The sequence below is a fragment of the Cottoperca gobio genome, chromosome 12 (assembly GCF_900634415.1).
Source record: "Cottoperca gobio chromosome 12, fCotGob3.1, whole genome shotgun sequence".
In the NCBI taxonomy this organism is placed as follows: domain Eukaryota; kingdom Metazoa; phylum Chordata; class Actinopteri; order Perciformes; family Bovichtidae; genus Cottoperca; species Cottoperca gobio.
In genome coordinates this window covers 20,992,831-21,005,340 of record NC_041366.1, presented here as the reverse complement: position 1 = coordinate 21,005,340, position 12,510 = coordinate 20,992,831, and the positions used below count along the sequence as shown (strand labels likewise).

General features: G+C 45.8%; 1 protein-coding gene across 1 annotated transcript in view; it reads right to left on the bottom strand.

Annotated features, from left to right (window-relative positions):
• Positions 1 to 12,510, bottom strand: part of LOC115017041 (collagen alpha-1(XXVII) chain A-like) — a 57,691-nt gene that overhangs the window by 18,628 nt on the left and 26,553 nt on the right. Inside the window, exons 5-7 of the mRNA XM_029445208.1 lie at positions 7,926 to 7,979; positions 6,166 to 6,219; positions 5,971 to 6,024 (exon numbers count right to left, since the gene is read on the bottom strand). Coding sequence (XP_029301068.1) covers positions 5,971 to 6,024; positions 6,166 to 6,219; positions 7,926 to 7,979 — 162 coding nt within the window. The remainder of the gene's footprint in view (positions 1 to 5,970; positions 6,025 to 6,165; positions 6,220 to 7,925; positions 7,980 to 12,510) is intronic.

Genomic DNA, 12,510 nt, shown 5'->3' with positions numbered 1-12,510 from the left:
ATCCTGCACACGTCGGGCTTATAGGTGCAGCGACTGTGGCAGCGTGTCGCCAATATTACAGGAACATTAATTCTCCTGATTGTTAAACATTAAACCGTTCTGTGCATCGAAGACAAATCCAAGCTTTGTTTTGGAGAATGTCTGTGTATCGCTATCACCTCACATCATCTGTTGCACATCAGAAGACCACTAGGAGGAGACGCCTGGAGCCGGGAAGAAGAACTGTGAGTAATGCACATTAAACAAACAGAGATGTTACCAGGTGCTGACAGAGCGCTGCTGTAACACGAGCAGCAGGGTGTGTGTGTGTGTGTGTGTGTGTGTGTGTGTGTGTGTGTGTGTGTGTGTGTGTGTGTGTGTGTGTGTGTTGTGGAGAGAACAGGGATGGATGCACTTGCAGACACACGGCGCCTGTGTCGGACGTTTTGGAGGTTTCCATTTTCAGGAGATGTTCTTTTCTATTCTTGCACAAAATATATAAGTTCAAGCACTCTCATTGACCCACGTCTATCTGTCTACACGTCTACTTTCAAAAACTTTAAAGGCCTTGATTCTTTTCCTTTAAATTTACATACTTTCCAGGATTTCAAGGACCTGTGGGAACCATTTATGAGAGAACTGCAGGTCATCCTTTCCTTTATTAAATGGATTCATTTACTATTATTTCTATATGTTTTCTGTGTTATTTATTTATTTCTTATTCATTTTATTTTATTTTATTATTTTTTATTGTTATATATTTTTATTTATATAAATATAAATTGGTTAAACGCAAAGTACAAATGTATAAATGTTGCAGGAGGAATGATAAAAACAGATACATTCCTGCAATAAAGTAATTAAGAGAAATGTGTGCACATGCATGTCAGCAAAGAGAGGAAGACACACACACACACACACACACACACACACACACACACACACACACACACACACACACACACACACACACATCTAATTACAAGGCTTACTTATAATACAAACATGTGTAGCAGCTTAGGTTCCCAGGCTGTGCTGTGAGGTCCCGGAGCCACACACACACAAACACAAAGACACGCACACACACACACGCACGTACACTTACACCTACACTTACACACATATGCTGCGGGTCCTGGGTATTAACCAATCCCCCCCCCTCCCGACCCCAGCCCATCTCAGATCCTTATCTCTCTCATTAGGAGCTGATGCGAGCGGCCGCCCCCAGCGGCCCTCCTGTGCTTCGTGCCACTTGTTTAATGAGCACGTGTGTCCAATCAGATAAACCAGCAGCTCCACGGTAGCACTGTGTAACACTTCCCCCCACATATTACCCCAATAAGCTGAGGAACGCCCCCGGGAACAATACGCCACTTTTGAGTTCTTCCACAGAGAATCATGCAAAGAAGCAACATTTAAATCTTGTGTTTACCAGAGATGTGCTCGCTGTGGCATTTGTCTTTGGGCACATGAGCACATGTCTTAACAACTGTACACCAACACATGATGAATACGTGTCTTCCACTGGACAGCGCCCTGCTCGCAGACATACAGCCCTCGCCTCATTACTCTCAGCTCTCACCTCTCTCTCTGTGCGTCCCCTCTGCAGCATGCAGCCATGTGCTGCATGTACAGCAGAACATAAAGCCTGGATGTCTGGCGGGCACAGACGTTCCAAACAACTGCAGGAATCTAACCGGACAATTTGGCTGAAATGCACCCGGGCGGAGAAACATCCTTCATCTCATCCCTATCTGAACCGCAGCTTCAGCAGCATGTTGCGCTCGCACGCAGGATGCAATGATTTGTTGTTCTTCTCATTAAACATGCAAAGAAAATGATGGTTGATTTGAATCCTGCCATAATTACAACGATGATGAGCATGTGGATTTGTTAGTTTGAACAGCGGGCCGGAGCTAAACGGAGACGGTTTGGAACAGGTCTCGGGAAGCTTCAGACGGATTAATGTCGTACAATGAACCGCGTTGCATGAATGAGGGAACGAGTACGATTGATACACTGTGAAGCCTCTGCAGGGAGACTACAGAAGATCATTGTGCTCTGCATGTGTAGGACGTTCTCGTCAGGAGAACTTTGCTTTGGACTTCGTTTGAAAGGAACATGATCTGCAGAAAATCTAAACTCGTCAGCGATCCTTTGCACATGTTTCACCGTGTGCTAAGAGGCAACGGGAGCACATAGAATACGTGTCAGCCATCATTGAGCCTGAAATCCTCACACATGTATGTGTGTGGGAGGATTGCACATATGTGAAAAGCACATGTTCCTGTGGGCCCTTCTTATAAACAAAGACCCAACATAATGTGTCTCAAGGCGGTCGTATTTCCACAGAACGTAGAAGAAGAGAACTGAGTCTGAGTGTTTATGGATTAGTTTACTGCTGGAGCTGCATGTCGAGTCTCTAACTGACACTTTCCTCCTGTAGTCTCGGTAACGGCCTGCACCTCTGGACTAACTGTTTATTTAGTTAAAATGCAAAGACGACTAAGAGATTGAAATGCAGATATGTTCAAGTTGATACATCATAACGCCATAACCAGAGCTACACGACACGGGGAAGAAGGATTCACATGACTGCTGCCTTGTTGTGCACGTTTGTAGGTGTGTAAGGTGGTGTATGTGCTGTTGGAGTTTAATCTGCAGCAATGCATCGAATTCTTTAAGATGTTTGTTTCGTCTTTGTCCTGTGAGAATTACGTATTATCAGCTTTGTGACGATGCATTTTCCTGCTGATCCAAGAGGCTTTTAAATACTTCATTTAGAAGAAGAAGAACCCATCAAATACATTCTTCAATGGACAGAATATCAGGCCTCAGATAAAGAAATCGGGATGTGTCGTATAAAGTTGCATAAAATGCAAATACTCAAGTGTGTGAGGTACTTGTATTCAACTTGAGTGCATGTAAGTTACGTTCTATGCTACTGTTACATTACGTCTTGGCTTTAAGTGAGACAAAGCAGTCGTAGTGTGAACGACAGATGTAGAAAAGGCAGTGAGAAGACACAGATCAGCGAGCAGTGTGAACAGACATACGGTAGAGGGAGTAAGGGAAGATGTGTGGCTCGTAATGTGGCCTTGTAGTTGAGGTTTGGCCCCGTGTGTGTGTCCCCTCTCCCTGACCCTGCCTGCCATACTGAAAAACCATTGAGAGTCTGCTTGGTAGAACAAATGTTGTACAGAGCGGAACATGCTTGGCTTGTCTGCTGCTGTAAAATCACACTCGGCTATCGCACGTTCAAAGCACCACTGCTTTCTCCATTAAAATTTCCACGGAAAACCAGCAGCCAAATTCCAGAATTCCCGGTTGAAGTGTCAAGCTAAGGCTGATAAAAAGTCTGTGTGTGTGTGTGTGTGTGTGTGTGTGTGTGTGTGTGTGTGTGTGTGTGTGTGTGTGTGTGTGAGAGAAAGAGAAGGTGGAAGGGAAAAATACGGAGCAGAACTGAGGAAAAGCTGCTGTTGTCCCGTTTTCCTAAACCACAGCTTCAGAGTAACGAGCCAAGCGAGCGAGGCGAACAGCTCGAGAGGTACAAAGAGAAAGAAGCAGCACATGGATGTTCCAGGGTGGCCCACCATGATTGCAATGAAGGTCATCATTGCTTTTCAATTTTGCGCTGACCTCGCAGCAGGCGCCGGGACAAGGCACGCCTCTATCACCGTGCCGCAATGTGTCGGCGTGTGGGATCAAGACTCTTTACCATCAACAGCGTGAAGCACGGCTGAGATCTGTGAGAAGCGCACAATCTCTGGCGCTACATGGGTTAACTCTGTGTGTGTGTGTGTGTGTGTGTGTGTGTGTGTGTGTGTGTGTGTGTGTGTGTGTGTGTGTGTGTGTATGGAAAGTTAGCCGACTCCTTGCGGCTAATTTAACAAGTTTCCTGCGCAGTCATCGTGTCTGTGGTTTATTGACCAATACCTGAGGCCTGCTGTGATGATGTCAGAGTGTGTTGATGGAGGTGCCATGGCAACAACTTCCCGACGTGATGATGTGATCTCATCCTGGTGTCTGATGTACTCCTCAGGGGTTGCTATAATAGCGAGCTGCAGGAATGAGTCCGCAGACCCGGAAATGAGTCAGCATGTTTGCTCTTCCTCGCCTTAAAGTCAACGTTTTATTTAACGGGCTGGACGGCTGAAATAAGGTGGTTAACAGAAGCTTAAGAGATGTTCACGTCAGTAAGTATAAAAAACCCCCACGTGTGAATTTTGAAGCTTTTACGGCTCTTAAAAGACGGTTAGCTTAATGAGACTCGCGCCGAACACTGGTCCGCTTCTGGCGTTAAAGTCATTTGACCGTAGCGTAGCTCGTTCATAGCCTAGCGCTACATGTAAGTACCATCAACCTTTGCAATAATCCAAAATCCAAGAGTAAAATCCCTGCAGCGCGCTCGGTGTCCTTGTTCTTCATGAGGACAATACACTGAACATCTGCTCTAAGTGTAAAAAGACCTTGACTTTGAGCGCAGCAATTTCAAGCGGTGCACCGCGCCAAGGTTAGCGAGCTCTCCATAGGAACACGTGTGCACAGCCAGCCAGAGCTGCTTCTGCTGCTTTACCGCTGATGATGTGAAAGCAGCTTCACACTCTCACCTGCAGCTCTGTTTCACACGTAACTTTCTGAAAGGCCGTCAAACCACCGCCAAGACTCATTCACCTTGAAAGAAATGTTTTCCACCAGCTTTACATTTTCCATCCTGCCCGAGTGTGTGAAAGGGAAAGACAGTCGTACAACTGGACTCGCAGAGAAAAGCCGACCGCTAACAAAAGCCATATGTTGAACGTGAGGCGGCCTTCCAGCTGCAGTCTGACTATCTGTTACAGAGCAGCTCTGGAAAGTCAGTGAGTACACGCAGATGCACTTTCACACCTCGACTGACATGTATACAGTCTACCTGCTATATTCAATTACTCAACCAACTCTTCTACTCTGTTTGAAATGCATCAATGGGCTCAATTCTATTTGAGCGAAAGCAGTGCATGAGATGTTCTTCTGCCACCACGAGACGCGTGTTTACATCTGAATGTTTAACAATAGTGAAACGGATTATTGACTTCTCACACGTCCCTCCACAGCGCTGATGAACTAACCAACTGTTTCAGCTGTTATTACTTTTAGCTAAAGTGCTAATTAGCTCGTTAGCAAAGAAAATGGAAGAAAGCTCAGGAAGACCGACTGAGGAGGGATCAGTCTGTCGGACGCACAAACAATAGATGTTGTGTGTACGGAGTGTAATTAAAATATAGAAGAAACGTATATGAAACACACACACTGACAAACATGCAGGAATGCATGGATGAAATCCTGAACACGGACACATGCACAGCTCAGACGTCCCTCTTGCTCTGTGCTTGTTCCCCAGCAGCTCTGTCCCACCTTCTCTCCCCGACACTCCTCATGAATCACTCAAGTCTTAAGTAGCCTAACATCTAAGACACTGGTGAGTGCATGATCCCAATCCTCGTTTCCCTGATGACAAAAACAACTCCCCCTCCATCCCTCACGACATCCTTCCTGCAGACACTAAAACTCCTCTGTGCTGATCCAGCCAACACAGATGTGGAAGAAACGGTGAGCACAGCAAAAAAGGAGAAAGGGAAATGGAGAGAATTAAGGAAGTGGGGGACAAGGAGAGATCTTTACAAAGATCAGTGGGTTTACACACACACACGCGCACACGCACACACACACACACACACACACACACACACACACACACACACGGAAACATCACAACAGACACACTACAAAAACAAGAGGGTTATGAAATGGTGACTCATGCAATCTTTCCTGGGCTTTCCCAAACTTTTCAAGAGCCTCACTATTTACAGTTTGCAGATGTAAGCACTTTGCTGACTCACAACATCGGCTGATAAATGGGAGCTCTTATTTCAAGCTTTTAAAAACACCGAGCTTCATTCTTATTGGAAGGATTTTGGTGCCAGTGTGTTCGGGCGTATTGTTCGGTCTTACCTTCCGACCTTCTTGGCCGATCAGTCCGACAGGGCCAAGAATCCCAGAGTCTCCCTAAAGCAGAGAGCAGGAATGTCGAAAGGCATTAATGCAGCATTGAGCGGTTGCACAAACGGCGAATCATAAATGTGCTCGGAGTTTGCCAAGCGAGACGTTGTTGTAAATTAATGCAGCGTGTAAGAAGAGGAAAAATACCTTCTCTCCTTTAGGTGCTGGCCCAGGTGAGATGCCAGGGTCTCCTTTTCTCCCCTGAGAAGAAACACAAAGGACGACTTTGTGTGAGTGAAAATCACCCAAATGTACATAACACACATTAACAGCTTTCATTTAGACTAAGAGAACAAAAGCGTTCCTTTATACATCACACACATAGATAATATACAACAACAGAGTTATCATGGCGGCATGACGTGGGTTCAGAGCCCCTCCAGTCACACACAGCTTCATTGTCAGCAGGTAACAATAACACATCAAAGCTATGGATCGGAAATTAAGCCGAGTGCTGAGTGCACGGACCCCCGCTATTTACAACTTCCTTTCATTTATTAACGATGAAAGAGCAAAGATCGCAGTGCACCCCGAGACATCAAACGCTTCACAATCATTCTCTCAACACACCTGCCAGGTAAGTCTGCTCGGCACCATTTGTACTCCATTACTGCCCCTGAATCTGGCGTGCGTGCTTGAGTTTAACTAACATCACGGTTATTATCATTATTGTTTACCAGGGAGTTTTTCATGTTATGCATCTCGAAGGAATAGTTCAACATTTTGGGAAATACTAACAAATACAAAGTCTACTTACTAAGCACCTAGGAAGCGAACTAAGAACTCTACAAGCCGGGTGCAGTGACTTCTTAGAGACTGCAGGAGGTCACTGCAGTCGCTCACAGACGCTGAAAATGATTTTTTAAACCTTCGTACAAAGCCAGGCTAGCTGTCTTTGCTCTAAGCTAAGCTAACACTACAGGAGCCGTGGAAGTGACGGGTGACTCTTAAAGAACCTCGACGATCAGCTAGATGCCACTCTCCTGTCTGTACCGTGAATATGAAGCTATAGCCAACAGTTGGTTAGCTTAGCTTAGCATAAAGACTGCTAGCAAGTAAGCGTGTTTCCCAAAATATCAAACTATTCCTTCAGGTAAACGAGATAAGCAGGCAGCGGATACGGGTGAGAATCAGGGACATGATGATGTGAAGACGAGTGTAGAAAGTGAAGAACGTGGGAGGTCATGGCTCTGGGAAGCTGCACAGTTGTCACTTTTATAATGCACTTTGAATACAGGTATTGCTCCTCACTATGTACTCGTAGCACACAGTGCCAGAGGTCAAGAGTGTTTGCTAAAGCAAACATCAGTCCAGACAATCAGATGAGGGATGCAGAGAATGTCTTGAGCAGGGTCATCTCCTGTTCACACGTTAAAATTAGACAGATTTATTTGGAGTTCTCACTTTCCGACTCGTAATGTTTTTCCCCTGGAGCTCTGATAAATCACTTCACTCCCCTGGTCTCCAACTACCTCCTCTCTCCGCTCAGGTTGCAGTGCTAGCACATAGACACGTACTTTACGCAGAAACAGCCGATTAACTAATATATATATACACATCGAGCGGATCTCCTCTTAAAACCTGACGTTCACCTTCACACATGTATGTTAAAGTGATACATCTCGTCTGTAATAAGTGCTGTGATGTTCGTCGTGTCTGCCAGATGTGGCAGCACTGCCGTGAACTTAAATGGCCCCTGATCCTTCGGCCACAAAGCTCCTTCGCCCTCGTTGCTCTTTATGGATGCCAGCTGAAAATCTAAGACTTCCTCGTGGGACCAGACGGGATCATAAACGTCTTATTAAATGAGCAGTACAGGCAGGTACATAATCATGATCAACGTGGCTGCAGGGTAGAAAGACAGGCAGACTTGTGATCATTAGTTGGACTGAAGGTGTGTGAGATACCTTGAGTCCGGGGGGACCGCTCCGGCCAGGGTTTCCATGAGGACCAGAGGTGCCCTGTGCACAAACCAAGAGAGAGAAATGCAATCAAACAGGGATCGAGATCTCAATCAATCATCATATTGGGATAGAGGTGATGCAGACTGTGTGTGTGTGTGTGTGTGGGGGGGGGAGTCTGTCTGGAGAAACTCAAGCTTTCATGCTATTTAACCTATTTTCCTATACATCAGCTGTGTGTGAGTTGGGTGGTGAGGTATTTGGGGTTGGTGTTGGGGGTAGACGCTTATGGAAAATGAGGGTCTGTGGAGCTGCTTCACCATATGGATGTGGTTTTCCTGCTCCCTGTTGCCTCCACACTCCACAACCCCCCCTCCACACACACACACACACACACACACACATTAGGCAGGCATCTTAATGAGTAATGCAGATCATCTCGTATCATAACATTTTGAATTCCTCCGCTGGTGTGTGTTTCTGTCCGCATTGGCTGTTGCTGAGGAAATGAACACAACTGTGTCTGAAAGCAAACAAAGCGAGATCTACAGTAGCAGCATATTGGTAATGTGAACCATCTCGCCCCGTACAGAAGCCCCCACGGGACGGCTTAGCAGAAAACCTTTGGAAGCCAGAGAATGAATCCACAGCAACTTGTCCTCGGTTTAAAATGCAGCCGTCAGACAGAAACAAAAGGGGTCGTTGCTACGTCTCCTACCATCCAACTATCAGTCAGTCTGTCTACCTTCTCATCCTCTGAGTGGCTTTTTTCCGTGGATCTCTGACCTCACTCCTGCCCTCCGCGTGGTGTGGCACCTTCAGGCCCCTCACCTACCCCCGGAGTGGGTCAAGGGTCGCGCGAGTCAGAGAGAGCGGAAAAAAGAGCCACAATTGCTTTAAGAGCTGGGTCAGCGAGTTTCACTGAGAGGAGTCAAAGCAAATCAGAAAGCAATTATGTGACTGATCTGGTGTACGAGCATCAACAAAACAACATCTACTGATATCCAGACAGCTCTTCATTATGTGAGGTGTGGGCTGGGTTATACAGCTCAACAAAGAAGCTCTTTGAGGGAAGTTCTACAGACACACTGGTCGGTGCAGACATGACAACATAAATGCCTTTAGCTGTAACTGCTCTTCCTTTCAAAGGGCGCGTTGATGACACTCGTGTCTGTCTGATTCACTTGAGACAGTTCATGCATGAACAGGATGTTAGTGAGTGTCCAGGTGTGGTTATCTCTCAACTAGTCACCATTTCCACAAACTGATGCTAAGACTAGAAAGAGTCCTGGAGAGGGAAGACCTCCGCCAAGGCCCGATCAAAAGCAATGTGTGTATCCGATCTTCTTTGGCTACAAGTTCCATACAAATGGTGGCCGGGTAGTTTCTCCGTACAGACAAACAAACTCAATCTTAAAGACGAGGCCGAGGTGTTTCGTCGAGATCTGAAATATTTGTGAACCGGATCCGTTTTGAACTTGTTATGTTTTACAGATGACATATTTTCATTCCAAGGATTCTGAAGTTTTAAAGATCGGCCCTCTGTTCCTCCCACACTCACTTTGGTTTGTTTCCAGCTGGCGTTCTCTGCAGAGTTAGTGTCCAGACAGTGTCATGGGACGCTGTTGTGCCCTAAATAAACTAAAACAAACTTCAATTACATGCTTCAGATTTAAACCTGTGGTTAACCGCAGCTCGGGCAGTCCACTGGTAGGCACGGGCTGGCACCGACATTTGGTACTGAGCTCAGGCCTCCATGTTGTGTCCCTCTCTTGCACAACAGGTGTCTAATTAGAGAAGAGCAGGGTGGGGCGCACACAGGCGGAGGGCTATCAAAGGAAAAACCAACAACCTCTGAGCGGCGACGCAGGGCGTTACTGCGGTTCCTGCGGGGATAAAGCTGCTCGCTCTGCACGTTTCATTACGATTCTAAGTTGAGACCAAACGGTCGAAATCTAAAGAAATGATAACTCCTAATGCTTCATGTTAGTGTAACACGAGCGCTGAGGTGCATAAACATATGAGCCTGAATCTACAGAGATCTGCATTAACACCATATGTGCAACATAAAGCCAAGACATATTGTATACGCGCTCGTGGAACTTAAACCTGGACGCACGACGTCGTCCCAAAGGTTACATTCCCACACAGAATATTTTAGACAAGCACTTTTTAACGGTAATTGCTGTAAACATTGTCTGACTTTAAACACTTGGCTCGTAAAAGACAGTGTAAATGTAAATACAGTCCCCGTATTAAAGATAAAAGAGGTTCTGCGTGGTGCCGTGCCAGATGAGAGCCAAAGGGGCAATGTGTGATAAACTAACATTAACATCAAGAGCTTGGGAAGCTGCTGGACGTCTTCTTAATTAAAGATCCCAGTCAACACACACACACACATATACACACACACACACACTTGCGCAGAATTCGCAGCCAAATGAATGACAGTAAAGCTTCATGATAACAGAAGCAGACAGGCCGGTGGATTAAGCTGCGCTCGTAAAAAGCCAACGTTTTTAAAGCTAAATGCATCATGCAGAGACCAGAGTGTAGGAAGTAGTGCAAAGTATTATTTAGGCTTTTACAACAATGAAAGTCATTTCCCATCATGACAAGTTTGAACATTACAAACACTTAAAATCTGCATTTTAAAATGCATTAAAGTGTCCAAAGGGAGATTGCAAACGTAATTGCTCAGCTAGTTCTATACAGTCACAGTTTCCCAGGTTTCTATACGTCCATCTGGGATATGAATCAGCTTTACGTGCAGGTGAAGCGAGGTGGAGGGGGGGTTCGTCTAGTGACGGAGGAGTGGTTTGGAGGGGAGGCACGAGGAAAGATGGGCGACAGATTTCTTTCACTGAGACAAAGACCCTTTTGACGCAGCAGGCTCCAGACGAATACACGCAGCCAGTCTGCAGAGAGATAGCGGCCTGTGAACCCGCGACGCATCCACCTCACGTTTCCTCTCACACCCTCCCACCACCGTCGTCTTTATACACACACACTCAAAAGAGCTCGGCCCGACTATTCACGGGACGCCGAGCAAAGGCTTTCTGTACTGACAGCCGTTGCCGGAGCGACGGCGTCTCACACTCACATGTTTGGGATCAGAGGTCAAGGTTCATGGGTGGTGCTTGGTGGGCTCAATGGTGCTCTGTGTGTCATCATGCAGACTTCCAGTAATACAAGGTTTACGGAAGGTCATGCAGAAGAACTTGCAGAAATGTCTCTTCAGCAAAAACTTGAATTCAGTTTTTCACATAAAGATATGATGCTTATCATCATATCATGAACAAGTGCATTTCTTCTTTTCCCACATTGAAACCACACTCTTATCTGAAGGGGAGGCGTGTGTAAGCATGTGTATATGCAGCTCAGTGCACACACACACACACACACACATGGCAGCAGCAATTAAACTTGATAAATGCTTTTGTTTACAGCGAAGCTCCATAATCTGTCTCACTCTTTATATAGGCAGGTCATAAACACAGCCGCACATGTCTGCGCTACACGGGCGTGGGATTAGTGCCGTAGCGTGCGTACACGTCTGTGTGAGCGCGGATGTGTACTTGTGTGTGCGTTTAACAAAATGACACCGGTTTAAGTGGCATCAAAACCAAAAGCTTTAACAAGTGCTTGTTTTTATTGAACAGGCTTGTTGTCATTGTTTGCGCATTGCAAACCAACCACTTCCACTGACAACACCACAGGCAGCTCAACAGCTGGTTTGCTGCGGCGGACAAAGGCCACGTCTGAGCCGCCAGGATGTAAATCAGTGTGAGTTGATACACACTGCTGATGGATGAGGTTTGACACAGGCACAGGGGATTTACTGAGGACGAGTTGGAGTCAAAACCCGTCCACCAACACGTTGGAGGAGTTGTGTCGCAGAGCATATTTGTAAGTCTGGAAAAAGCTGCAGCTCAGTCTCACAAAAACTCTCAGTTATCTGAACAAGTTCCTGCAGGTCTGTGTTTGGATTCCGAAGCCCAATTAAAGTTATATTCAAGGTTAGTTTGATTTGGATCATAAGAAATCCACCTAAGTGCGCCCGAAGTTGTGGCGCTGCAGACGGGATGGGAGGTGCTGCAGGGGCTTAAATAGCTTTAATTAGAGCCAGACAAAGACCTCCTTATACATCTATGCTGAGGGATCACAGAGGCTTTAAAAGCTACTCAGACACAGACTGACAGTAAGCAATAATTAAAAACACATATAAAGACACACACACACATGAATCCATGGACATAAAGTGTCAATCATTTACAGTCAGTGATGCGTTTAGATGATTCTGAGGAGGTTGTTTGTCCATCAATTAAAATGGTAAAACAAGGAGGCAGAAGACTCTGTAGTCTGTAATATATATATACATATTACAGACTATAGTCTAGAGTCAAGCTGTGACTGTAAGGCTCTGCTTTGAGCTAAATGCTAACATCAGCATGCTAACATGCTCACAATGATGACGCTAACGTTCGTTTTGCTGGTGTTTGGTCATAAATATTTGAGCGAATTTAAATGTTGACCTGATGAAGGCACTACAGTTAAAATCAAAGGGATGGGGAACGTGAATATCTGCAAC